The sequence below is a fragment of the Penicilliopsis zonata genome (assembly GCF_001890105.1).
Source record: "Penicilliopsis zonata CBS 506.65 unplaced genomic scaffold ASPZOscaffold_13, whole genome shotgun sequence".
Taxonomy (NCBI): Eukaryota; Fungi; Ascomycota; class Eurotiomycetes; order Eurotiales; family Aspergillaceae; genus Penicilliopsis; species Penicilliopsis zonata.
The window spans coordinates 471,163-493,026 of record NW_019208922.1 but is presented as its reverse complement, the minus strand read 5'-3'; the positions used below and the strand labels follow the sequence as shown (position 1 = coordinate 493,026).

Below are 21,864 nucleotides of genomic sequence, written 5' to 3'. Positions count from 1 at the left end.
ATCCGCTGCCTCCCAAGGGAATCAAAATTTACGGAGTAGTGATTTTTGCTACTACCGAGTACAGAGTACGGAATACTGACAGAGTGTTAGGCCCACGAGGTGAAGCCATTGAGTAGTACAGAAGGGGGGGGAGAAAAAAGGCCCGTCGTTCCAAGGCGACAAAAGAAAACGCAGCCTTGAACCCATCATTTCCTCGACCCCTTTTCCTGTGATTGGGTGGAGATTCTGGAACAACAGCACAGACAAAAGTTTCTTGGGATAGAGTGGCTAACTGGAATAATAATGCCAACAACAACCGCAGTCAGATCCTTCGAGAATGGGTGGAATTAAAATTTTTATAAACAAAGAGCGGGGGACAGGGAAGGGAGGGGGGGGAGACAGGGCAAGAATAAGGTGTGATTCACACTCGGAGCACTTAAGTGTACGACTTATACACCAATTTCGATCTCCCAACCACACACCACCGATATCAAGGCAATCGACCGACTTGCTGCGCGAAGCCGCGATCACTGGACCAGCGATCAGGCCAGAAAATAAGCTCCTGTACTCCGTGCAGCACTGAAGGGGTTGAAGGGGTTGAAGGGGTCATAACAAAAGGCCCTGGGAGCAATGTCTCTTAAGATGAAACCCGATGCGTCAGAATACGGATCTGGCAAGGGGAACAGATGAACTAAGCAACAGAGGGGACTTGGAACGGCTTCAACGCTAATCCAACCCGTCCACCGCGACTGGAATGCGCTCCCTGCCTGTCCCGAGCCATGTCGAGGCGTTCGTTCCCAGCAAACTGCGCACTCCGTACAGCGGGGCGGAAAGCTGCATGGGCACTGGGATGCATCATGAACGAAACACGCCCGATGGTCGGTCATCCTAGGCTAGGTTCGCAACTGAACTCGTCGTGGGCGCGTGGTATGCTCTCCTCCTCCATCACCGGATAACAGCGTTCCTCCCCTCGCACGTCCTGCCGAGATCGTACACAACGTCTTGTCAGGAATGCTGAGGGAATGATGCGGAATTTTAGCTGCAGCATCCCTCGCACAGTTCGGCTCGACAAGCAGTGGCTAGTGTGGGTGATACGTACGGAGTACATCCCTTTATTTATTTATTTTTTATGATTATATGGTTTTATTATTATTTTTATTAATTTCTTAGAGTGTGTGTCCTCGTCCCTGCGCTGGTCTGCGTTGCCAGATCGCCGGGTGCGAAACGAGACAGCAGATAAAGACTCCCACGTCATTCCACACACAGGCAGACCACACACGCCTGGTGGTAGTTCAGTCGCTAACTGGTAAGTAACTATAGTCCGAGGTGGCTGGAGTGCTTGCTTATGCTCCCCCGGCGCTGCAAACGCTGGAGAGGGACGCAAGCGTTTATGATCAACAGCCTCACTTTTATCAAAGCGGTCTCGGCGATGTTGATGTCCTAGTGGCGCATCCACTAGTCCAAGCTGTTCTCGACGTCTGTAGTCAGGTCATTACTCGTTTGGTCGGCCATGCGCACGCTCTTGAATCCCTTCTTCGTCAAAGGACCTGGTGCCCCTGCTCCCAAACCGTCATGTTGAAAACACTGGATGTTCCCAGCACTGTACCATTGGTTATATCCGACGTCGTGTCCTCGGGTGATCTTCAACCAGTATTATCATAATTTCTCTGCTGCCCTTTTTTTTATTCGCCCAGATCAGCTGTCTTTTTAGGGCTGTTTCGTCACCGTCTGCTTTGCCTTGCTGGCGGATCTTCTCCATGTCATTATTGTTGTTGATGCATGAGCTCTGACCAAACAACAACAGCGCACGCCTCGTGTCCTCTCTGTCATTGCTTTTTTTCTCTTCCCCCCCTCTCCTGCTTGAAGTGTCAATTTTATTTCTTTTTCTTTTGTTTTTTTTTTCTTTTTTTCGGTTTTTTTTCTGGTTTGGATTTCCGGCATTTCAATTCGGCGCAAAATCCCCTTCCAACTGACTCCTTCCCTCCCTACCGTCCACGCTATACACTCGCCGGGTTTGACACCTCCAATTGTCGCATGAACATTCAGTACCCTAGCCGAAGATAATCTCGATTGTTGATCATCGCCTCTATATCATCCTCGCCGATCATTCAATCCAACTTGGTGATTTGTTGCCCGCCTCAGGCTTCTTGAACGTGGCGACGGGTTGTGAATCGGGTGAATCTTCAAAAGGAAAAGAAGGGTATTGGAAGATTGTATATCAGCAATTGGAATAAGGGAGGATATGTTGTGTCTCATACACCAAGGTGAAGCTTTATGACCTTTGTTCCTTGCGACGAGACTATATTACAAAGACCGGGTTTTTTTATATACTTTATCACCAACCACGCCACCACAGCTTATTTATCCTACAGCTATCGCCTTGGGGTTAGGCAGGGCAGGATTGATGGACATGGATCTTCAGAAGACCAAGGAAGCAAGACGAGATAGGCATGGCAAGGAGGACAGCCCAGAGTGCACTTTAGAGCCATATGCCGGGGGCAGCAGCCATTCGAAGGACTTGCCGAAGAACGACGAGAGCCTGGACCGCCGGTCAGAGAGACGCGAGAAGGCAGAATCGGCCAGCGGGAATCAGCGGCCAGTGTCGACTAAGCTCCCCTACCGCAATGGCACTGAATCTGCATCATCATCAGCGTCGTCATCGTCATCATCATCATTACCAGCATCATCAATGCCTTCCCAGGCCCGTTTGAGAGGGCCGCCACCGTCGCCGGAGGCGATGGCGATTCCTAATACGTTAGATCTCGGTACGAGAGAGCAACGGCTACTGCGGACAGCGAAGCGCTACCCGCCTGTGACCAAGAGGACACTGAGCGAGCTCGATCTTCCATGCATCATGAACAACATCAACCTGCGCATGGATGCCAACTTTGATCGCGACCTTCATTTCAAACCGGACCTCGACGGTGAAAAGGGGAAGAAAAAGAGGAAGGAAGCGGCGGACTACTGGGAGGCCATGTCCAACGAAATTTCAATATATGCGTTCTTGTCAGCGGCATCACAGGACACGAGTGATTCAAAAAGTCCAAGTGACCAGGCTTCCCCAGTCGATATCCCCGCGCAAACGTTCGAACCGAGACTTCCGGCCATGTTTGAAACGCTCCAGGATGTCCTCAAGACCCTGGTCCCCGAGCGGGATCATCCCAGTGTCATGCAGAACCTGGAGGTCCCATTACTAATGCAGCAGATCAAGAAAGGTGTTCTCGACATGGTCGGGCTGGCCAAATGGCTTTCTGCACTGCTCAAGACTCACTGCGCTCCCATGAGGGATGAATGGGCAGATCGGATGGTCGAACAGATTACTTCGGGATTTCATTCGCAGAACTCGCGTGAAATCGTCTGCGGGCTCCAAACCCTCTTTGCGATTCTGGAAGCCATGAAACTGGTAAGCAACTTTTCGCAATACTATCGTTGTAAGCGTCTACTGACTGTTTAGGATGTCGCCAATCACCAAATCCGTGCATTCCGCGTCCTTCTCATCGAAGATACAGTCCCATTTCTCCAGGAGTACTTCCGCAGCAAGATGGAGCGGGATAACTTCAGCGTGGAACCTTCCAAACAGTGGTACCTGCGACTTCGCCAGCAAGAACTCGCCCGGAGGGACAAGAGCGCCATCACGGCGGCCGCCGACAGTTTCCGGCCAGTGCAGGTCATGTTCCAGGGTCTAGTTGACTTGCTGTTACAATTCCACAGCCCCGATGGGTTCCCCGAGACGTTTATCTTCGACTCAGAGCGACTCTGGCAATTACGGTCGAACCTGCAGAACCTAATCAACCTGGACATCTGCTGGTCAATTTTCGAGTCGTATGTTGACAACCAGAAGCGAGTTCTTTCAACCCCAGCTGAGACCTACGCGATCTTCCGGTCCCGGATCTGGTCGTTGCTAGGCGAGACGGAGGATTGCCACCGCGGCGAAACGCGCTGGCTCCGGAACGTCCGCAACGTCTCGCTGGAGATTGCGCGGTTCGCATGCGCCGCCTGCTGCGGCGAGGACTCAGGCATCGTTGTGGCGGCGGACGATGTCATCTCTCGCATCGAAGCCGTGCTCGAGTGCTATCTGACCAATGACTCGGAACTGTTTCAGTTCCACCAGGCCTCTCTACGGGAGAAACTGATGGCCACAACCTGTGCCTCGGCAAGAAGATACCTCACCATGTCACCGCTGGCCATCTGCGAATCACAACGCGACGTGCCGCTCCCGCACCACATGCTACTCCTCACGCAGCGGCACTGCGATATGGAACGGATCGGTATGAGGCTCGCTCATATGGGTGTCCTACACTGGCGTGTGTGGGCGCCCATCCTGTACGCGCGTGAGGCTGTCCCCTCTCTCGAGACAGGAGTCGTCGCCACGGACGACCAGGTTTTGAATCTGTTCAGCCAGTCGCTATGAAGTTTCACCTCATCCTCTTATCATCCACTTTATTTCCTTTTTTTTTTGCCTTGTTCCTTTTCGATTCCCTGTTTTCTTGTCTGCTCTTTGCATTTAGCGGGTTGCATGGTAGATTCTGGCTGGCGTCGTGGAGGATTATTGATAGAATATAGTCTAATTCCGAGATCCGAGCTTGTATGAATAATATAGCCTATTAGCTAGCAATTACCTACCTAGGTAGAGATAATAATAATCAGTTGCTGTAAGGATCGAAAGAATGAGAATCTATATTTAGTCACGTGATGAAAACATTGTCCCAAGAAGCTGGACTCAGACAACAGTCAGTCAGTATACATGTGTTGAAATGTACACGTTGCAAAGAGATCAGGCAAATGCAATCATCCATCGTTCTGAAATCATGGCTCCCAGCCCTCAAAGCGACGCAACTGCAGCAAATCGCACAAGCAACAGGAATCGCCTCGTCAGGGACGAAACGGATCCTCATTGAGCGACTGGAAGCCGAACTCTCCCAGACACGCGAGGAAGTGGAATCCCGAAAGAACGATGAGATGAGCATCTTGAGCATCGACATGGGGATCCAGAATCTGGCGTACGCGCATCTTCTCGTTCGAGAGTCGAAGCCTCCAGTCTTGAATACATGGCGGCGATTCTCTTTGATGACTGCCGATCCAGCAGATTCAACGACGACAAGTATTCCAGTTGATGGGGGGGATAGTAAGGATGAAAAGAAGAAGAAGAAGAAGAAGAAGAAGAAAAATTCGACCGACTTTTCACCCCCCCTCTACGCAGCACATGCATACGATCTGACTTCAACTTTACTGGAGAAATACCACCCCACGCACATCCTGATCGAGCGCCAGCGGTTTCGTACGGGGGGTAGCAGCGCAGTACAGGAGTGGACGATCCGCGTCGGCATGTTGGAAGGGATGATCTATGCTGTTCTACATACTTTGTCCAAAACCTCGCAGACCTCGCAGCAGAACACCACTACACCACAAGTTATTCCTATCCAGCCGCAGCGGGTGGTACGATACTGGCAGGATTCGAAGAACAAGGTCACAGGCCGGGAAGGGAAAAAGGACAAGATCGATCGAGTGGCGAGATGGCTGTCTCTTGGTAATGATGATACAGCTACTACCCCTGCTAAACTTTGCGTCGGGAATCCTTCTGTCCAGGATACTGTCGATGCATATCTGGGCAAGTGGAGGAAAGACCGCAAATCCACTACTGCTGCAGGCATTGGCGGTGCCAGTGGCATCGGCAAATTGGATGACCTTGCCGATTGCTTGTTACAAGGTCTGACCTGGTTGGAGTGGCGGAGTATGCGTGAGAGATTGGCCAAAGGGGAGGTCGATGATACTATATAGTTAGATGGGGGACTAGTTAGTTATATATCATCACTTGTATTTACTATTACCACTACTGTCATACTTCGTATGGATAGGTCGTGATACTTTTCGCACGCTGTAATAAACAAAAGAAGTCTAATAACTGTACAGTAGAATGGAATGAATCGTGTCTCCCTCGCACCCGTCTCGAAGTCTGGTCACGGCCATCTGACATACGGAGATGAAAATGCAAGGATAAACCTCGGTCAAGATATGACAAGAGCAAAGCTCGGTTGAAGAGGAGGGGGGGAAAAAGGAATCATACAGATTCAATTAGAATGAAACAACATCGGAGGCTGGAAGATTCCGTCTCACAAAATGTTGGAAGAAGAGAATGAAGAAAAAGCACTGTTAGCACCAGATCTCGTCTAAATAGGTACAATGCCAGCACGCATCGCGCGAAAAGAAAGATTAAAGATACTCTGCAGTAGTCACACTCGGCCGCGCCAGAAACTTCGTGTCCAGGATTTTATTCCCGCTTAGTGCAGGGGATATCCGGTGGACAGGGGAAGCTTGCTGGTCAGGAAGCCCGAGGAAGAAGCATACTTGGGTCTGCAGGGCTTGGTGCCGTTGCCGTAGGGGCGGGAAGAGACGCTGGGAAGAGCAGTCGGGATGTAGCTAGCAGAGGTGGCCGCGGCGGCGGTAGTCTCGGCACTGACGATCACGGTGGAGGTAGAGGTGGTGGAGTCGTCGTCAACAACAGGGGTAGCCGAAGCAGCACCGGCGGTCTGGACGGGTTGAATTAGCTCATGCACAGTACCAGATCTTTGCCCTATCAAAAAACTTACCACAGTGACGGTAGCAGTCACGGTGACGGTCTCGGCAGGGGCGCAAGAGCCAGCGGCCGAAGCAGCGGCACTTCCAGCAGCAGCACTGCTAGAAGAGCCAGTGGAGCCGGAAGAGCCGGAAGAGCCAGTGGTAGCGGCAGCAGTGGTAGCGGCAGCGGCAGCGGAAGAGCCGGTGGTAGCGGCGACGGCGACGAGAGTGTAGGTCTCTGTGGAGCCAGCGGCCTCAGGGGTCTTGAGTATTTAGAATCAGTCTTCGGATGTTCCCAGTTTGTTGATTAGTGTTATACTTACGACAGTCACGGTCTCAACCAGAGTCGAGGTCTTGTGAACGGTGGTGGTCACGACGGTGGTCGAGGTACCAGCGCCAATAGTGTAGGTGAGGGTGACGTCCTCGGTGGTGGTAGTCACCACGGTCTCAGTCGAGGCCGAGGCCGAGTCCGAACCAGAAGAGCCAGCGCTGGAAGAGCCAGCAGAGGCAGCACCGGTAGCACCGGCAACACCAGTGCTCAGAGGCACCGCCACGGAGGAGGTGACAGCGTTAGAAGAGAGGTAAGGAGGAACAACGACGGCGGAAGAGGAAGAGGAGGAGGAGGAAAAGGACGAGACGGCCGAAGAAGACGAGAAGGCCGCAGGGGCCGAAACGGCCGAAACGGCGGCAGCGGCCGAAGAGACAGCAGAGGCGGCAGAGACGGCCGAGGACGAGGAGAAAGCGGCAACTTCCGAGGTAGCAGCCGCAACGTCAGAGGTAGCAGCCGCAACATCGGAGGTAGCAGCAGCGTCGGCGGCGGTAGTAGTCTGCACAGGCGTAGGGACCACCAGGACGGAGGAGATGACGGTGACGGCGTTGGCACTGCTCTCGGCCTGCTGACGACGATGCAGGGCATTGTGGTCAGCCTGACCGACGGCCGCGAAAGCAGCCAGAAGGGCGACGGAGATCTTGCTGGTGAACTGCATGGTGCTCGACAATCAATGCGTATTTGATAGATTTTCTTCTTTACGAGGGGGTTTTTTGTGTGAGTTTTCTTGTCAAGAACAGGACCGAAGTCGAGCGCTGTGTGTGTGTGTCAAAGAATGTCGTTTCGCGAAATCTATTCGCGAGGTAGGGTGAAAGAGTGACTGGGGTTGAGCAGAAAGGAAGGCTGACTCTGTCGCGGAGACGAAGAGAGAGGGAGTGAATAACAGCCAGCGGAGGGACAGTTAAAAAGAGAGAGAGAGAGAGGGCGGGCTGGGAAAAGGGAGAGCAAGCGTAATTAAAAGGCCCGGCACTGCCAGCAGTCAGAGACGCTCAGAGACGCCCAGAGTGGGGGGCGCCAGAGCCATACTCCTTTCCCAATCGGGCTAATGTGAGGTGGTACCTGCCAGTGCTGGCGCGGGCTGGCAGATTGCGTGGCGCTGGGCGGTGGAAACGGGATTGGCGGTGGTGCCCGGGTGTTTCGTGGACCCAGTGGGTGGCTGCTGATTGGCCTGCCCCTGGCCACTTTAATCTCATCCCACCAGCAACGGCTCCAACCACGTTCCAGTCAGGCAGCACGGCTCGCCCCTATCGTGGTTAGCTCGTTTCGTTGTTATTAGGCCAAAATTGATCGTAGCCCATGTCTGGCTGGAAGTATTATAATATTTGATTATTTTTTTATTAGTGGTGACTCGTAAGGTTTGATTACTTCTCATTCTATTTCGAATAATTCATTAATTTATTAAGATTACACGCCCATTCTACTTACACTGTATCCCTACGGCAGATGTATGATTGTTATCATGGATGGAGCAAAACAAATAGTTACTGTTACCTAGTACTCGGCACTATGGAGTACCTAAGTTACCTACCGCAGTGCTGACGCTGCTTCCATGGGTGGCGTCACCCCCCTTTCTACAGACTTGGACAAATGTGAAAAATCATACGTACGACATTTCTCCTATTCTTGAGTTTGATTCCTATTCAGACTTCCACTCGCACGCTTCTCTTGGCAGTAATTCTAGAGCAACTACTAACGGTAACGAGTTAGTGATACTTGTACTCTCTGATGTTGTACCTGAACAGTTCTGCAGACTCAAAACTTAATGTTGAGTGAAACATACCTTGGTCTAGGTACCTACCTACCTACCTACCTAATCTACCTGGGTAGTTACTCCATAACTAGTTACCCGCCAAGTACCACAAGTCTGATCCTGGCTGACACGGGCCTGAGCACGCTTATCTTGGGATATTGGGTGTAGATCATCGAGTCTGGACTGGCTCGGAGAGGAACGAATAATATTAATATAGACAATTGTTATTCATCGCAACGGGGTTGAAAGTGGAGGAGTTAAGATCTCTTACTCATACAGAAAATTTCTTTCTCCGAGCTTCTGGGGTACTCCATGAGTCCGTAGAGTCCGGACCTCCGTACGCCAGAGACTTAGGTACCTACATAGGCTAGTCGTCCTTGGTACTCACTCCGTAGTCCGTAGGTACTATTTACTGCCTATGTCCTCGTGCTACATAGTATATGCTGTACACACTGCTACTGCACAAGACCACAGTACTCCATACATGTACTCTGTACAACCACTAGGTCTTGGCATGCCACAGCCATGGAACAGAATCAGTAGTTAGAATATGGTTTTTCTCTATTTCAGGTTCGTCTCACAAAGTCTAGCTTTTCGCTCCTGATAAGTTCTAGACCCACTGAAGTTCTCTGATCAGGAGAAATTTCCACCGGTGTTTCACTGAGATAGGATTATTTAGAATCTTTCTAATTATTGTACTATCATAAATGAGTGTTAGTTGGTTGTATCCCAGCCTGTAGGCAACTAGATAATAATACCTTGTAACTACCTAGGGACCTAGGTATCGAGAGATCGTGGGTGCTCGACTTCCGGATTAGCGCGTGCATCCCGCCGCTTTATGCCTCACCACCGACACCCTCTCTCCCTCACCCTGTTCCTCACCCACCGCGCTGGCCTCATTCGCCTCTGTACCGTCAACAACGTCAAAATGGTCAACTTAACGCGATAGAGGGTACAGGGCGGGCCAGATTGCCAATTTGTCTGGAAAAAACTGGGCGACTTCATGGTTAGATATGTTCGGACTCGTGGTATATTCAACCATACTACCATCACGAAATTGCAAAGCAGCGCTCCTACCAGAAAATGCATCTTAGTATGAATTCTCCAATTAGAAAATATTAGTACGTCGGCATAGGAACAATGCTTCCTTCCTCTCTAGGCGACTACCTTCTCTAGATGCACCCGAGGGGGTTCTTGCCGATGCAGAGACGCTGCTCTTTCGTCTGTCTGTATCTGACCAGGATACCACGCTGTTAAGTCACTCGCTACCTAAATATGCTCGGCATGAGGCACAGTTCTCGAACTAGTATCTTTCCACTGTAAGCCAAACCTCTCCAGAATGTCGTCCTATGCCTGCGAATATTGCTGACTGTTTAGTTATAATCGCTCTGGTCAGGAATTCACGCCGGTCGTTCCGTTCTCGTACTCATATCATGACATTTTCCATGAGAGATGAAAGATTGGACATGGTGGAGAAAGTAGAGACAGTGTGGCAAGTTACAGAAGGAATAATCCGTCGGGATGATGGTCGTTCCTCTCTCCCTTCTCTAAGAGGATGGGTTAGTTATCTGCTGTGTCTGTCTAAAGCAGCCGAGACCAGGCTCCAGCGTCCCTTATCCAAATTGGGCTTAGTGTCGTTGTCTAATACCCATATTAAAGCAACTCGCATTATCCTTTCCTTCTTACTTCTTTCCTCCTTGATACAACAAGCTCTATGTAGATAGAATTCGGTTGAACCTGTTCTTTTATTTTCAGGAAGATGATGACACTATCATTTCTCTTAACTAGACATGCAAAGCTGCATCCGGATGCCCTCAGGGCAGTGCCTGGAAGCACATGCCAACGCAATATTAAGATGACACTGGGTCCTGGCCCCTTCTGTCTGACTTTTGCTGTACAATGCTTTCTTATTCCTGCGCGCTAATTCCATCTATCATTTATTTCTACAAGTTAGTTATAAAGTTAGCGGACTACAATAGGCTGTATGTCTAATGTTCATTGAATTTGATTACATCATCATAAGCTAGTACATATTGTATTCCGCGTTTTGTAGTAAACAGAATGATGATACATCATTACTTTACTTTATTCCGTGATTGCATATGCGCTCCGAATAGTTGATGAAATATGTCATTGTCGACTCGTAGAGGCTGAGACGGTGACGACCTGACCTTTTTGTTGCACTCGAAAATGACGTCATCTGGCGCGAGCAACTTCTGCGGCCTTGGTTTCATTATTCTGCGTCTCAAATAAGGGGTCTAATCGTTTACCACTGGACCTGTCCACTGACAAATTTGTTACTGAGTGCCGGAGCAGATGTGATCTTTGTCGGCATCTCGACTGCATCTCGACTGCATCTCTTGAGTCTTGGCATCTGCCGGCCGTCGGAGGCGACAAGACCACTTAGCACTGGAACTTGGCCCTTTCTAAACATTGGCAGCTTTTGACCCAGATCTACTAGGTAGATACTAAGAATACCTAGGTAGGTAAGGCAGCGTCACTTAACCCCTGTGTGGCCGCTGCTGCCGCATCTTGGCCGCTCTCATGTCGCACTTTATAGCGGCGGCCGCACGCACTAGATTGGGACAAGCAAACCCCGTCTCGCCCTATGTTATCTAGGTACCTACAGAGTAGGTAGGTAACAAGTAGTTATGGTGTGCCTAGCAACTGACTTCCTAGGTAACTAAATACTAGTCAATTTGCTAACTACCTAACCTAACCATGTAACTAGGTAGGTAGGTACTAGTTAGTAACTGACTAACTAATTACTACCTAAATTACCCAAGTATTTCATAATAGTACCTGCATATCTGGGGCACTCGATAGTCTCGAATAAACAACAACTGCCGCTATGGAGTAGATCGCACGATCAATACTCCAAATTATTATTATTATTATTTCCATATTATTAGTTTTTACTCAGATCGCCTGCAGGGTCTGATCGGCGCTTGCAGCGTTTCAGAACTGCAAGCCTACCAAAACACTCTGCGCCTTGCTTGCCCTAACTAGGGTAATTGTACTCCGTACGGAGTACGGAGTAAACATGATCAGGTAAGCATGATGCCATCAACCAGAAACCTCATGTTGCTATCCACGAATGAAAACCCACTATCGAATGGAGTATATTCCATATATGATCGTATGAAAAAAGAACTGTCGGTTTTTGCTTAATATGAACAGTTTCCAGTCATTACGAGCGCACTACAAGACCGCCCTGCAGCGCTTCGTTGCCTCGCCGAAGGCGTTCGAGGTCATCCAGACGGTCCCCGCCCAGCAGCAGCAGCAGCAGCAGCAGACGTCGCCGCCAGAACTCCTCTACGTGCTCGACTCCTCCTTCAATCCTCCCACCACCGCTCATCTCCGCATTGCAGTCTCCGCGCTGCTGGATAAGCCTACTGTTTCGTCACGATTACTACTGCTCCTCGCCACACAGAATGCAGACAAGCCGTCAAAACCGGCGCTGTTCGAGGACCGGCTGGCGATGATGGAACTGTTTGCGGGTGATCTATTGGAATACGTGCGAGCAAATCTGTTGGAGACTGCTACACAAGGAGAGCAGCCACAGCTACTCCCCCAGATTGATATCGGGGTCACCAAGAGGCCGTATTTCGTGGACAAGGCGGTCGAGATTGAAGAGGCGGCCATCTACCCGCCCACACTGGAACAGGTTCATCTGACGGGCTACGATACCTTGATCCGCATCTTCGACACGAAATACTACCCGCCCTCCCACACGCTGCAGCCGTTGGCGCCCTTCTTGTCCCGGCACAGACTCCGCGTCACTCTCCGGCCGGACAGCGACTGGGGCGGCCGCGAAGAACAGAAGGCCTTCCTGCTCAATCTGGCGCAGGGGGGGCGGGAAAGTGAGGGCGGGCAGCGCGAATGGGCGTCTCGTCTCGATTTCGTAGAAGGAAAACAGCCCGGCGACAGGGCCGTGAGCTCCACCATCGCCCGCCAGGCGGTTCGAGACCGCCCGGATGATCTCGAATGGCTGGTTCCGAGGGGTGTCAGAGAGTATCTCACTGACCAGAACAATATCTACTCGTCTTGATGGCTAGCATTATAAAAAATTATCAAACAATAATGTACATAAATCTATACTTTTAACCCAAAAAGCCTCCCTAGAACTACATCCCAGTTACTCCGAGTCTTCTTCTTCCTCCCTCTTTCCTAGAGTATATGCTATCCCACCCCCGACAAGATTGACAAAACAAAGGCCCATGGTAACCCCGCGCACAATCCCCCTCGGACTCCATTTCCGCATAAACTGCTGCCGCCGCCGCGCAGCAAGCAACAGGTACAGCCCGGACCAAGCGGCACTGATCCCCGCGCTGTCAGTCTTGTAGCCTTCGACGTTGGCGTAGCTGGTGAAGAGCAGGGCGGGCGGGAACAGCATCGGGAAGAATTGGAAGGGGCGGAGATGTTGGGCTGTGATAAGGGAGGCGAGCATCGTCGCGGGGAATGGGTTTTCTATGATTACAGAGTTAGTTGGCTTTTTGCTTTTCTTATATACGCTTCACCAGTTCACAAGGCAAGGTAAGGAAGGAAGAGAAATACCTCCCCATGCTCTCGCTCGTTGGGCGAGAGACGTTTTCACGTCCGAGTCTGAGTCAGTCATTGAGTGTAGTAATTAATAAAATATAAACCTGGAGCACAAGGGCAAGGAGAATAGTAAGAACAGTGTTTTGTAATGATTTGTACTTCGGAGGGAGAGAGAGATAGATGCAAATACAAAGACCGTATCTAGACTATCGGGGTTTAGCGTCAATGTTCTTCCAGACCACGTTGGTTGTCCGCTTTTGACCGGACAAAAACACCGTCTCATCAGAGATCCGGACCCTGACCACCCGCTCGACGTTTTATTTGGGCTGACTGACTCACCGTCTGTCAACAGAGAAATATCGCCTGTTCGCGACGCAAAATCAGAGGCGTCGGGCATTGCGTCTTTTCCCTTTTCCCCCCTCCCCGCCGGCCGCCACTGTCCCAAACCTGCAGCACCAGGGTTCAAAAAAAAGGCCAAGACCAAGACAGGAACCTCCTACGAACCCGAACCGGTACTGAGGAAGATCAAACAGGCATCTGCTGAGACCGATCCGAGATGCCTGCTACCGCGTCCGGCTCCGATGCTGGCCCCGGGGGCTCGGCGAGAGCACGCGATCACAACCAGGGGAACCAGGAGCGCAAGTACACGGTCGAGCAGAAGGCGGCGGTGATTCGGATACGCAAGTGCTCAACAACAGCCTACTATGAGATTTTGTCGTTGGAGAAGTCCGCCACAGACGGGGAGATCAAAAAGGCCTATCGCAAACTCAGCCTGTTGACCCATCCGGACAAGAATGGCTATGACGGGGCGGACGAGGCGTTTAAACGTAAGCCACCACTTGTTTGATTTATCTCTGTTCCTTTTCGGGTCTATTATTTACTGATTGATTTAGTTGTATCGCGCGCGTTCCAGGTCCTATCAGATCCCGACAAGAAATCGAGATACGACAAGTTCGGCGGTGACCCAGATAGCAGATTCAACCCCGGTGCGGCAGGGCCTTCGGGCGCAGGTCCATCGCCCTTCAGCGGGTTTGCCAATGCCCGGAGGCCGGCAGGTGGTGGAGGGTCGATGTTCGAGGAGGAGATCTCACCGGAGGAGCTGTTCAATCGGTTCTTCGGTGGGGGTGCGTTTGGCGGGAGTGCTTTCGGTAAGAGATATGCTGTTTAATTTGCCTCTATATTCCTTTTACTGATAATTTCAGGTGGTCCTCAGTTTGTGTTTAATATGGGTGGCGGCCCCGGGTTCAGAGTACACCAGTTCGGCGGCTCGCGGCCGCGTCGAAGGCCGCGAGAAGCCAACGCGGCGCGGGAAGCGCCGCTGTCGACATGGTCGATGGTCCAACAACTCCTGCCGCTTATCCTCCTGTTTGTGCTGCCGCTGCTTTCGTCGCTCTTCTCCGGCTCGTCGACCCCCGTGAGCCCGTCTTACCGGGTCGACACCGCCGTGCCCCCGCACACCATGCATCGTACCACCCCGAAAATGAACATCAACTACTTTGTCAACCCGTCCGATGTAAAGGATTACAGCTCGCGCGAATTCAACAAGCTCGACCAACGCGTCGAGGTCGAGTACGTCCAGAAGCTGCGCTACGAATGCGACCACGAAGTCCTGGTCCGCGACCGCCTGATCCAAGACGCCCAGGGCTGGTTCTTCCCGGACGTCGAGAAGATGAAGGAGGCTCGTGCTATGGAGCTAAAGAGCTGTAATCGGCTCAAGTCGATGAATGTGAGGCTTTGACCTCTCCTGCTGTATCCTCTCCCCCCTCTTCTTCTCTCATGACCTTCCGGTCACTATAATTCCTTCTGCTTGTTAGATGTCCATAATGCACGATGATTTGACGGCGTCCCCCTCGGTTGCATTTCCATAGTTTTTTTTTTTTTTTCTTTCTCTTGTCTACTTTGGTGAGTGATGAATCGAGGAAAGACAACCTGTATACAGATAGTGTTATTCTTATCTATTTTACGTCACTCCAACTCAGCAATTCTCAAAGCAATATTGCTATTGGTATTCTAATCTACTCTACTTACCTTTTTATCTGGATGTTGGTCTTCATTAGGCATATTATTGTTTTAAACTATGGTTGACTTCTAAACAGTCTATATATATAACTACCTGAGGTGGTACTGCGCAATTATACTCTGTAGTTGAAGGTAAATGTTCCTGTGCAACCCTCCAACCACCTAACTTATGGACTTACAAGTCATAAATATACAACACATATTCATGCCTATATGTTAAAGAACCCTTCCAGGACTTTTCAAGTGAAGTTTAGATCATATTGAAAGACTCTCATCTACTTGCTTACTAACAGAAATAATGATTTGTCAGGCAGTATTATTATCCCGCCTTCTGATAGCCAGTAATCTATGGAACTCTCAGGCGGTAACCATCTGCTTAGTCAAAGTGAGCGAAACTGATTGACCATGACCGAATACGCTGTCTGGCAGATAGTGAAAGAACAAGAGCTGCTCCCTCCCCCTCTCTCCTGCTCTCCAGGACCTGTTCTGCATCTTTTCGCAGTCACTACAGGCGGGGCAAGCCTCTCTCGGTCGGGAATCCAACTCCCGGCTTGTGGCCATACGGTCTTGTGTCTCTGCAGTATTCTGCCCCGCTGAGGGAGATACTGATTGATCAGTCGTCACTAATTAGTTACTCTGCTGGTACCTATCTCCAGGGTGCCTGAACCTATCTCCCCTTAACCCAGGTGTCGTGGTATCAGCAACATGTCGGATGCGCTCTCCGAAGCGGATAAGGTTTGCTTGTGAAAGTTCTCGGTGTTCAGCTCTTTTTACTGACTATTCTTGGGAAGATCCGCAATAAGCGTCTCGCGAAGCTGGGAAATCCGTCATCGTCGTCTTCACAGGCCTCGTCGCAAGCTCCCAACGACTCAGAGCCTGCAGCCGACCGGCCGGCGACACCGCAGCTAGGCATCGCCCCTCAAATAAACCAGCCATCCCGTTCGTCGAGTGCTGCTGCCAGCGGCGCCCCCTCTCCGTCGGCTTCTCCACGACCAGATGTCCAGCAGCAGTCCGAAGGAAAACGTATCAAGATCAGCCCCGCGGCGACGCCGACGATACGAGCAGATGAGACGCTGGAGGACTTTGAGAACCGCACGCTGAGCGCGGTGTTCAAGCTCTCCTTGGACGAGGGCCGGCAGCAGGACATTCATGGGCACAGGCTGACCTATCTGCCGGGCTTAAGGAGCGAGCTGGAAGATGAGGGTCGGGGTCTGCGCGTCGACACCTCAGTGCTAGACCAGGCTCTTCTGGAAGCCGCGTCGAATGCGGATCGACAGAAGCCTTTGGATTATCTCTTGCCGTGCTGGAAGAGGATCCAGCGGCTCTACAAGGGCTTCCGCCGAGTGCGAGACGATGATCCGAGGTTCAGCGTCATCTGTGAGGCCAGGCGCCTCTGTTTGAGCTACTGTATCTTTGCTATTACTATGCCGGAGATGTTTGGGTATGTCATATCACTACCTTCGTCGTCCCTGACACCAGAGATTAATCGTCTTGCAGACTCGACTCATCTGCAAAGTCCCCGCTTCAGCAACATCTACTTTTGGACCCTGAGGATGACAAGGGGGTTGATTTTGAGTTCCTGGCCGAGGCGGTGCGGAGGTTTGAAGAAGATGACACGATCAAGCCTGCTCTCATTGCTGCCGTAGAGGGACTTAGTCGGGATCTTGCAAAGAAAAATGTCAATGATGATTATAAACCATATGTTTTGGTATGTGATAATTTACAAGCATCCTTGACGATTCCTCCAACTTACTTGGCTCAGGCTCTGCGAAACCTTGTTCGTCATGCTACCATTGCAGCTGCTATTACCGAGTCGCCCATATTCAACACATCGAAGGACCCTGCGTCCTTTGAGAAAGTAACTCTGTTGGGTCCGTGGTTTGCACTATCTCCCCTCCAGAGCGATGTCACCATGTCCTACTTTTCCAGCCCGAAAACACGAGACCAGGCGTATATTTTGAACTCTCAGAGATCCCTTCGAATGACGCAGCAAATCCTCAACTCCGACCTTCTCGACATAATCAACCATATGATTCGAGCGTCGAAAGATGCGAGAGACCGGGTCCTGGACTGGTTTGCGGCGGCATTGAACATCAATCACAAGCGAAGAGCCATGCAAGTCGATCCCACTACAGTATCATCGGATGGGTTTATGTTTAACCTCACTACCTGCATGGATCAACTTTGCGAACCTTTCATGGATGCTACGTTTACCAAGGTAAGTTCTGCGAGTATCGGGTGAAATGGACAAAGAAACATCATCTTACTCTGATCCAGATCGATCGAATCGATGCCAACTATCTCCATCGCAACCCTCGCGTCAATATGAAAGATGAAACGAAGATCAACGCCGATCAGCATGCCTCTGAAAAATTCTACTCCAAGTCGGCTGAGGGCACGTCGAACTTCATCACTGAGATCTTCTTCTTGACGGTTGCTGCCCACCACTATGGTAGTGAATCGCTGACGTCAAAGTTGGAGCAGCTGGAAAAGGACCTCCGCCATATGGAATCAACAATCAACAAGTTTGAGCTCGAAAGGCATAAATGGCTGAACAACCCCGCCCAGCTGCGGGTGTTTGAGCAGGCTCTAAAGAAATACAAGGACAAGTTCGATCTTGGCCTGGCCTTGAAGTACAGCCTCCAGGGCTTACTCTTTGACGATCAATGGCAGGCACGCTCGATGTTGTTCATGCGATATGTTATAGTCTGGTTGCTACGGCTCGTCTCTGGCAAGAACTTCCCCAAGGAACAGATCCAGTTGCCTCTGCCGGAAGAACAGCCGGAAATTTTCCAGTGTCTTCCCGAGTACTTCTTGGACGACATTGTCAGCAATTTCAAGTTCATTATGTGGTGCATGCCCCAGATCATCACTGCCACGCAAGGCGATGAACTTGTCATGCTCTGTGTGGCTTTCTTGGAAAGTTCAGACTACATCAAGAATCCATATCTGAAGGCGGGTTTGGTTTCGATTCTCTTCCGCGGGACATGGCCGCGCCCTGGTGGCGCCCGGGGCTCTCTGGTAGACTTGTTGAATTCCATGCCCTTTGCCAACGAATATCTCCTACACTCTCTGATGAAATTCTACATCGAGGCCGAGCATACGGGGGCCCACACCCAGTTCTACGACAAGTTCAACATCCGTTACGAGATCTTTCAGGTCATCAAATGCATCTGGCCCAACCCTCTCTATCGAACCAAGCTCTTGAACCAGGCCAAGCAGAACCTGGACTTCTTCGTTCGATTCGTTAACCTTCTTCTCAATGACGTGACGTATGTTCTTGACGAGTCTTTCAGCGCATTCGTCACCATTCATGACACCCAGGTGGAACTCACCCGGAATGGCACCACCATGGACCAGGCCATCCGACAGGAAAAAGAAGAGGCGCTGGCTGCGGCGCAGAACAAGGCCAAATCCTACATGCAGCTGACGAATGAGACGGTGTCCATGCTGAAACTCTTCACCGAGGCGTTGGCAGACTCTTTCACCATGCCTGAGATCGTGCAGCGACTCGCGGACATGCTGGACTATAACCTGGACGCGATGGTGGGGCCGAAGAGTTCCAATCTCCGTGTCGACAACCTGCAGGAGTACGGGTTCAATCCACGGGCCCTGCTGAGTGAGATTGTTGATGTCTATCTCAATCTCCTAGAGAAAGAGAACTTCATCTATGCCGTCGCCCGAGACGGACGTTCTTATAAGCCAGCCAACTTTGAGAGAGCGGCCGACATCCTTCGCAAATATTCTCTGAAGTCGCCTGAGGAAATGAAGAAGTGGGACGTGTTGCAGAAGAGAGTTAAGGAGGCCAAGGAAGCCGACGACCAGGCCGAGGAGGATCTTGGAGAGATTCCGGATGAGTTCCTGGGTATGTTTGACCCCCCCCATCCGTTGTTCTCTCTTACCTATATGCTAATGTCTTGTCTAGATCCTCTCATCTATACCTTGATGGAAGACCCCGTCATTCTCCCGAGCTCTAAAATATCCATTGACCGCTCGACCATCCGGTCTCATCTCCTCAGCGATCCTCATGATCCGTTCAACCGTGTCCCTCTCAAGATGGAGGATGTGAAGCCAGGTACGCTGCAAAATCGACAGTCAGTTGTTCAACCGTGATATTAACTCGCTGCTTCCTAGACACCGAACTCAAAGCCAAGATCGAGGCCTTCAAGGCCGATAGGATAGCCGCCAAACGACAGCCACTTGCCCACTCTGCGCCGGACGGTATGGACACATCTTCCGGTTGAGGCTGTGTAGTATTTGGGACCTGCATTCCCATCTGACAGCTCCTTGCCTTTGGGAAAAGCTCATCAAGTCCGTGGATTAGTCAACCAATGTATACGTCATCGGCTAGCTGTAGGTGTGCTCATGATTTCCATAACTAGTAAATCCTCTACAATCACTCCGTACGTCCCAAGAACAGTTCTTGGTAATCGTTTCCAGCTTTCTAGTCTCTGGCACTCTGCTATCGCTAGATCACGTGGATCGCGAGCTTCGAAAAAGTTGAGCTCACACGTTGAACTCAAACGCCAACAATCTCATATTTTGGTCACGTAGACTTGATTTAATCTTAATAAACCCACTGTATTATCAAGTGGTATTTAATCCCTTTTTTTGGGTATTATAATTCAGAACCTCACATCAAGCGGACTTGCTTCTCACCTCAAACTTGACATCAACACCATCCCCCCTGAACAGCCATAATGGGCTCTACATTATCTTCGTATATGAACGCCTTGCCGCCTCTGACAGACTTCTTCCCACCGACTCCGGAGGCTTATTGCATCGTGCTCAATATCTTTCAATATTTCCCCTTGGTATGTTTGCTAGTATTTATTACCCCCTTGCAAACCAGTCGATATGCTAACACCGGACCGTCCAGTTTACTACCTTACAATGGCTGTTATCGTTTCATCCAGCAGGAAAGACGTCTCTGAAGAACTCTTTGCTCAACATACCGGGCCGTTTCGGCTGGTTCGTGATGGAGGCCATCGGCCCGGTGAACCTCATCTACACGCTTTGGAGGCTCCCGACAGGAACGGGTAGCGATTTCTGGAGTTTGCCGCTTGCGAGCCAGTTATGTGCGGGTCTGTATGTTCTCCATTACGTGAACCGGGCTGTGATCTCGCCGTTCTTCTCGGCGCCGAGCATGTCGCCTATCCATCTGTTAGTTGTGGGGATGGCGGCGATCTTTAACTGGATGAATTCCGTATGTCTGGCGGCTTGGATCTTTGGATATACAGCTCCGGTAGCCGGTTATAGGGACAGTTATTTTGATGCCAACGAGGTTGGAGGGATTCCAACGTTTCTTAGCTTTATCGGCCTCGGGCTTTTTTTCACGGGTATGATCGGGAATATCCACGCCGAGAGACAACTTTTCCAGCTCCGCAGAGACGAAGCAGATCGACGTCTGGCCAAACGAGAGCAGTCGAAGAACCAGGGGGATAGCAAAAACAAATACCACAAGGTCTACGTGATCCCGCCTACGCAAGGCGTCTTTCGATCCATCCTCTACCCGCACTATGTCTTCGAATGGATCGAATGGCTTGGTTTTGCCCTCGTTGGCACGTCTGTGCTGCCTCAGCGCGGGTTTGTTCCAAACTCTACACCGAGTCTGCCGTTGAAAGTCGCGCCCTGGCTGGTTCCTGCAGTGGTTTTCGCGGAAAAGCTGAACATTCGGCTCCCTCTCCCGGCAGTGGTCTTTTTCGTCAACGCCGTGACCAACATGCTGCCGCATGCGAGATGGGGGAGGAAATGGTACGTGCAAAGTTTTGGGGAGAAGGCTGTCGCCGGCCGGGGGGCAGTGGTGCCCTGGTGCTCATGGATGTGAGAAGTATAGTCCTATACTATAGATAGACTTTTTAAGAATGATAGAATATCTTATTCTTTGACTAGACAGGAAAATCTTTCTATTAATAAAATAAGATAGTTGCAGTTACTCAAGTAACTTCCTGGTGACTTCCCTTTTCAGCTAAAGATGCCTCACCACACATAAAGCAGTATCGATATACAGCCTTTTATCCTGCTGCTGTCCAATATCTGCCACGACGCGTTTCTTATCTCCAGTCTTCTGCCTATCTCATACGCCTTGGATATGAATATCTCCTCGCAGTCTATCAACTCGCTGCACCACTCCATCAGTGTATGCGTCTGAAGTCGCCAACATGGGTCTCTTTTCGTGCTATCGTCGCAAGAAGGCGCAGGAAAGCTCTCGGGTGGCCTCTCCGGAACCCTTGGTGCGTGTCTCAGGAGCTTTGCAAAGCGCGTCAGAAGGTAGGGGGCTTGGTGATCCGGTTCGTTGGCGTCTTTTCATCTGACGAGCCTAGCAACGTCGGCATCCATAGGCGACAATTCTACCCCCGATGGACCACAGGGATCTGGCCATGGAAGATCTGGCTCCAAAGCGCTGTCTGACCGGCTGCGCAGGCGGTTCTCGAGACCGTCATCGTGGGAGTTTGAGCGACCTAAGACCTTCTCGCGCTCTCGTTCTCGGTCTCGCAGGCGCTCTTCCAAACCCCCCAAGATCAAAATTACCCCAGCTCCTAGAGAGTCGAACAACTTCCATGGTAGTTTGATGAGTGTTGGAGGCTATGACAGCGATGCGCAGTATATTTCTACACCGAGCAATGTTGGTCCAAACGAAATCGCCTTCGATTTGCCTTTTGATAACAGGTACTTGTCTCCTCTTTCATAC

At 50.8% G+C, this 21,864-nt stretch overlaps 8 protein-coding genes across 8 annotated transcripts; 6 read left to right on the top strand and 2 right to left on the bottom strand.

Moving 5' to 3' along the window:
- Window positions 1–2,383: 2,383 nt before the first annotated feature.
- Window positions 2,384–4,390, top strand: ASPZODRAFT_153595 (hypothetical protein; the record flags this gene model as incomplete). Its single annotated transcript, XM_022725995.1, has 2 exons — window positions 2,384–3,382; window positions 3,434–4,390. The coding sequence occupies 2 exons, from the start codon at window positions 2,384–2,386 to the stop codon at window positions 4,388–4,390; spliced, it is 1,956 nt and encodes a 651-aa protein (XP_022579212.1).
- Window positions 4,391–4,727: 337 nt separating this feature from the next.
- On the top strand, window positions 4,728–6,027 carry ASPZODRAFT_134795 (hypothetical protein). Its single transcript, XM_022723635.1, has one exon. It carries the CDS (start codon window positions 4,762–4,764, stop codon window positions 5,755–5,757), a length of 996 nt encoding a protein of 331 aa, XP_022579211.1. The 5' UTR covers window positions 4,728–4,761; the 3' UTR covers window positions 5,758–6,027.
- ASPZODRAFT_134794 (hypothetical protein) lies at window positions 5,856–7,711 on the bottom strand. Its single transcript, XM_022723634.1, has 3 exons — window positions 6,858–7,711; window positions 6,567–6,797; window positions 5,856–6,506 (listed from the first exon to the last, which is right to left on the bottom strand). Exons 1-3 carry the CDS (start codon window positions 7,518–7,520, stop codon window positions 6,258–6,260), a joined length of 1,143 nt encoding a protein of 380 aa, XP_022579210.1. The 5' UTR covers window positions 7,521–7,711; the 3' UTR covers window positions 5,856–6,257.
- A 4,073-nt stretch (window positions 7,712–11,784) lies between these two features.
- ASPZODRAFT_153594 (hypothetical protein) lies at window positions 11,785–12,663 on the top strand (the record flags this gene model as incomplete). Its single annotated transcript, XM_022725994.1, has 1 exon — window positions 11,785–12,663. The coding sequence occupies one exon, from the start codon at window positions 11,785–11,787 to the stop codon at window positions 12,661–12,663; it is 879 nt and encodes a 292-aa protein (XP_022579209.1).
- An 87-nt stretch (window positions 12,664–12,750) lies between these two features.
- On the bottom strand, window positions 12,751–13,230 carry ASPZODRAFT_153593 (hypothetical protein; the record flags this gene model as incomplete). The annotated part of the gene is made up of 2 exons (XM_022725993.1): window positions 12,751–13,082; window positions 13,170–13,230. The coding sequence occupies 2 exons, from the start codon at window positions 13,228–13,230 to the stop codon at window positions 12,751–12,753; spliced, it is 393 nt and encodes a 130-aa protein (XP_022579208.1).
- A 388-nt stretch (window positions 13,231–13,618) lies between these two features.
- ASPZODRAFT_134790 (hypothetical protein) lies at window positions 13,619–15,041 on the top strand. The gene is made up of 3 exons (XM_022723633.1): window positions 13,619–13,981; window positions 14,048–14,302; window positions 14,357–15,041. Exons 1-3 carry the CDS (start codon window positions 13,711–13,713, stop codon window positions 14,890–14,892), a joined length of 1,062 nt encoding a protein of 353 aa, XP_022579207.1. The 5' UTR covers window positions 13,619–13,710; the 3' UTR covers window positions 14,893–15,041.
- A 591-nt stretch (window positions 15,042–15,632) lies between these two features.
- Window positions 15,633–19,615, top strand: ASPZODRAFT_134789 (hypothetical protein). Its single transcript, XM_022723632.1, has 7 exons — window positions 15,633–15,908; window positions 15,965–16,614; window positions 16,671–16,881; window positions 16,936–17,391; window positions 17,451–19,038; window positions 19,099–19,248; window positions 19,308–19,615. The coding sequence occupies exons 1-7, from the start codon at window positions 15,879–15,881 to the stop codon at window positions 19,415–19,417; spliced, it is 3,195 nt and encodes a 1,064-aa protein (XP_022579206.1). The 5' UTR covers window positions 15,633–15,878; the 3' UTR covers window positions 19,418–19,615.
- A 108-nt stretch (window positions 19,616–19,723) lies between these two features.
- On the top strand, window positions 19,724–21,070 carry ASPZODRAFT_27341 (hypothetical protein). Its single transcript, XM_022728090.1, has 2 exons — window positions 19,724–19,987; window positions 20,053–21,070. The coding sequence occupies exons 1-2, from the start codon at window positions 19,874–19,876 to the stop codon at window positions 20,998–21,000; spliced, it is 1,062 nt and encodes a 353-aa protein (XP_022579205.1). The 5' UTR covers window positions 19,724–19,873; the 3' UTR covers window positions 21,001–21,070.
- The last annotated feature ends 794 nt before the right edge of the window (window positions 21,071–21,864 follow it).

Coding starts and splice junctions, on each gene's coding strand:
- ASPZODRAFT_134795 (XM_022723635.1), top strand. CDS start 4,762: ATGCAATCATCCATCGTTCTGAAATCATGGCTCCCAGCCCTCAAAGCG.
- ASPZODRAFT_134794 (XM_022723634.1), bottom strand. CDS start 7,520: ATGCAGTTCACCAGCAAGATCTCCGTCGCCCTTCTGGCTGCTTTCGCG. Junction 6,798..6,857: donor TGGTTGAGACCGTGACTGTC/GTAAGTATAACA, acceptor TAAATACTCAAG/ACCCCTGAGGCCGCTGGCTC. Junction 6,507..6,566: donor TGACTGCTACCGTCACTGTG/GTAAGTTTTTTG, acceptor CAACCCGTCCAG/ACCGCCGGTGCTGCTTCGGC.
- ASPZODRAFT_134790 (XM_022723633.1), top strand. CDS start 13,711: ATGCCTGCTACCGCGTCCGGCTCCGATGCTGGCCCCGGGGGCTCGGCG. Junction 13,982..14,047: donor GGCGGACGAGGCGTTTAAAC/GTAAGCCACCAC, acceptor TGATTGATTTAG/TTGTATCGCGCGCGTTCCAG. Junction 14,303..14,356: donor GTTTGGCGGGAGTGCTTTCG/GTAAGAGATATG, acceptor TGATAATTTCAG/GTGGTCCTCAGTTTGTGTTT.
- ASPZODRAFT_134789 (XM_022723632.1), top strand. CDS start 15,879: ATGTCGGATGCGCTCTCCGAAGCGGATAAG. Junction 16,615..16,670: donor ACTATGCCGGAGATGTTTGG/GTATGTCATATC, acceptor ATCGTCTTGCAG/ACTCGACTCATCTGCAAAGT. Junction 19,039..19,098: donor GATTCCGGATGAGTTCCTGG/GTATGTTTGACC, acceptor TGTCTTGTCTAG/ATCCTCTCATCTATACCTTG.
- ASPZODRAFT_27341 (XM_022728090.1), top strand. CDS start 19,874: ATGGGCTCTACATTATCTTCGTATATGAACGCCTTGCCGCCTCTGACA. Junction 19,988..20,052: donor TCTTTCAATATTTCCCCTTG/GTATGTTTGCTA, acceptor CGGACCGTCCAG/TTTACTACCTTACAATGGCT.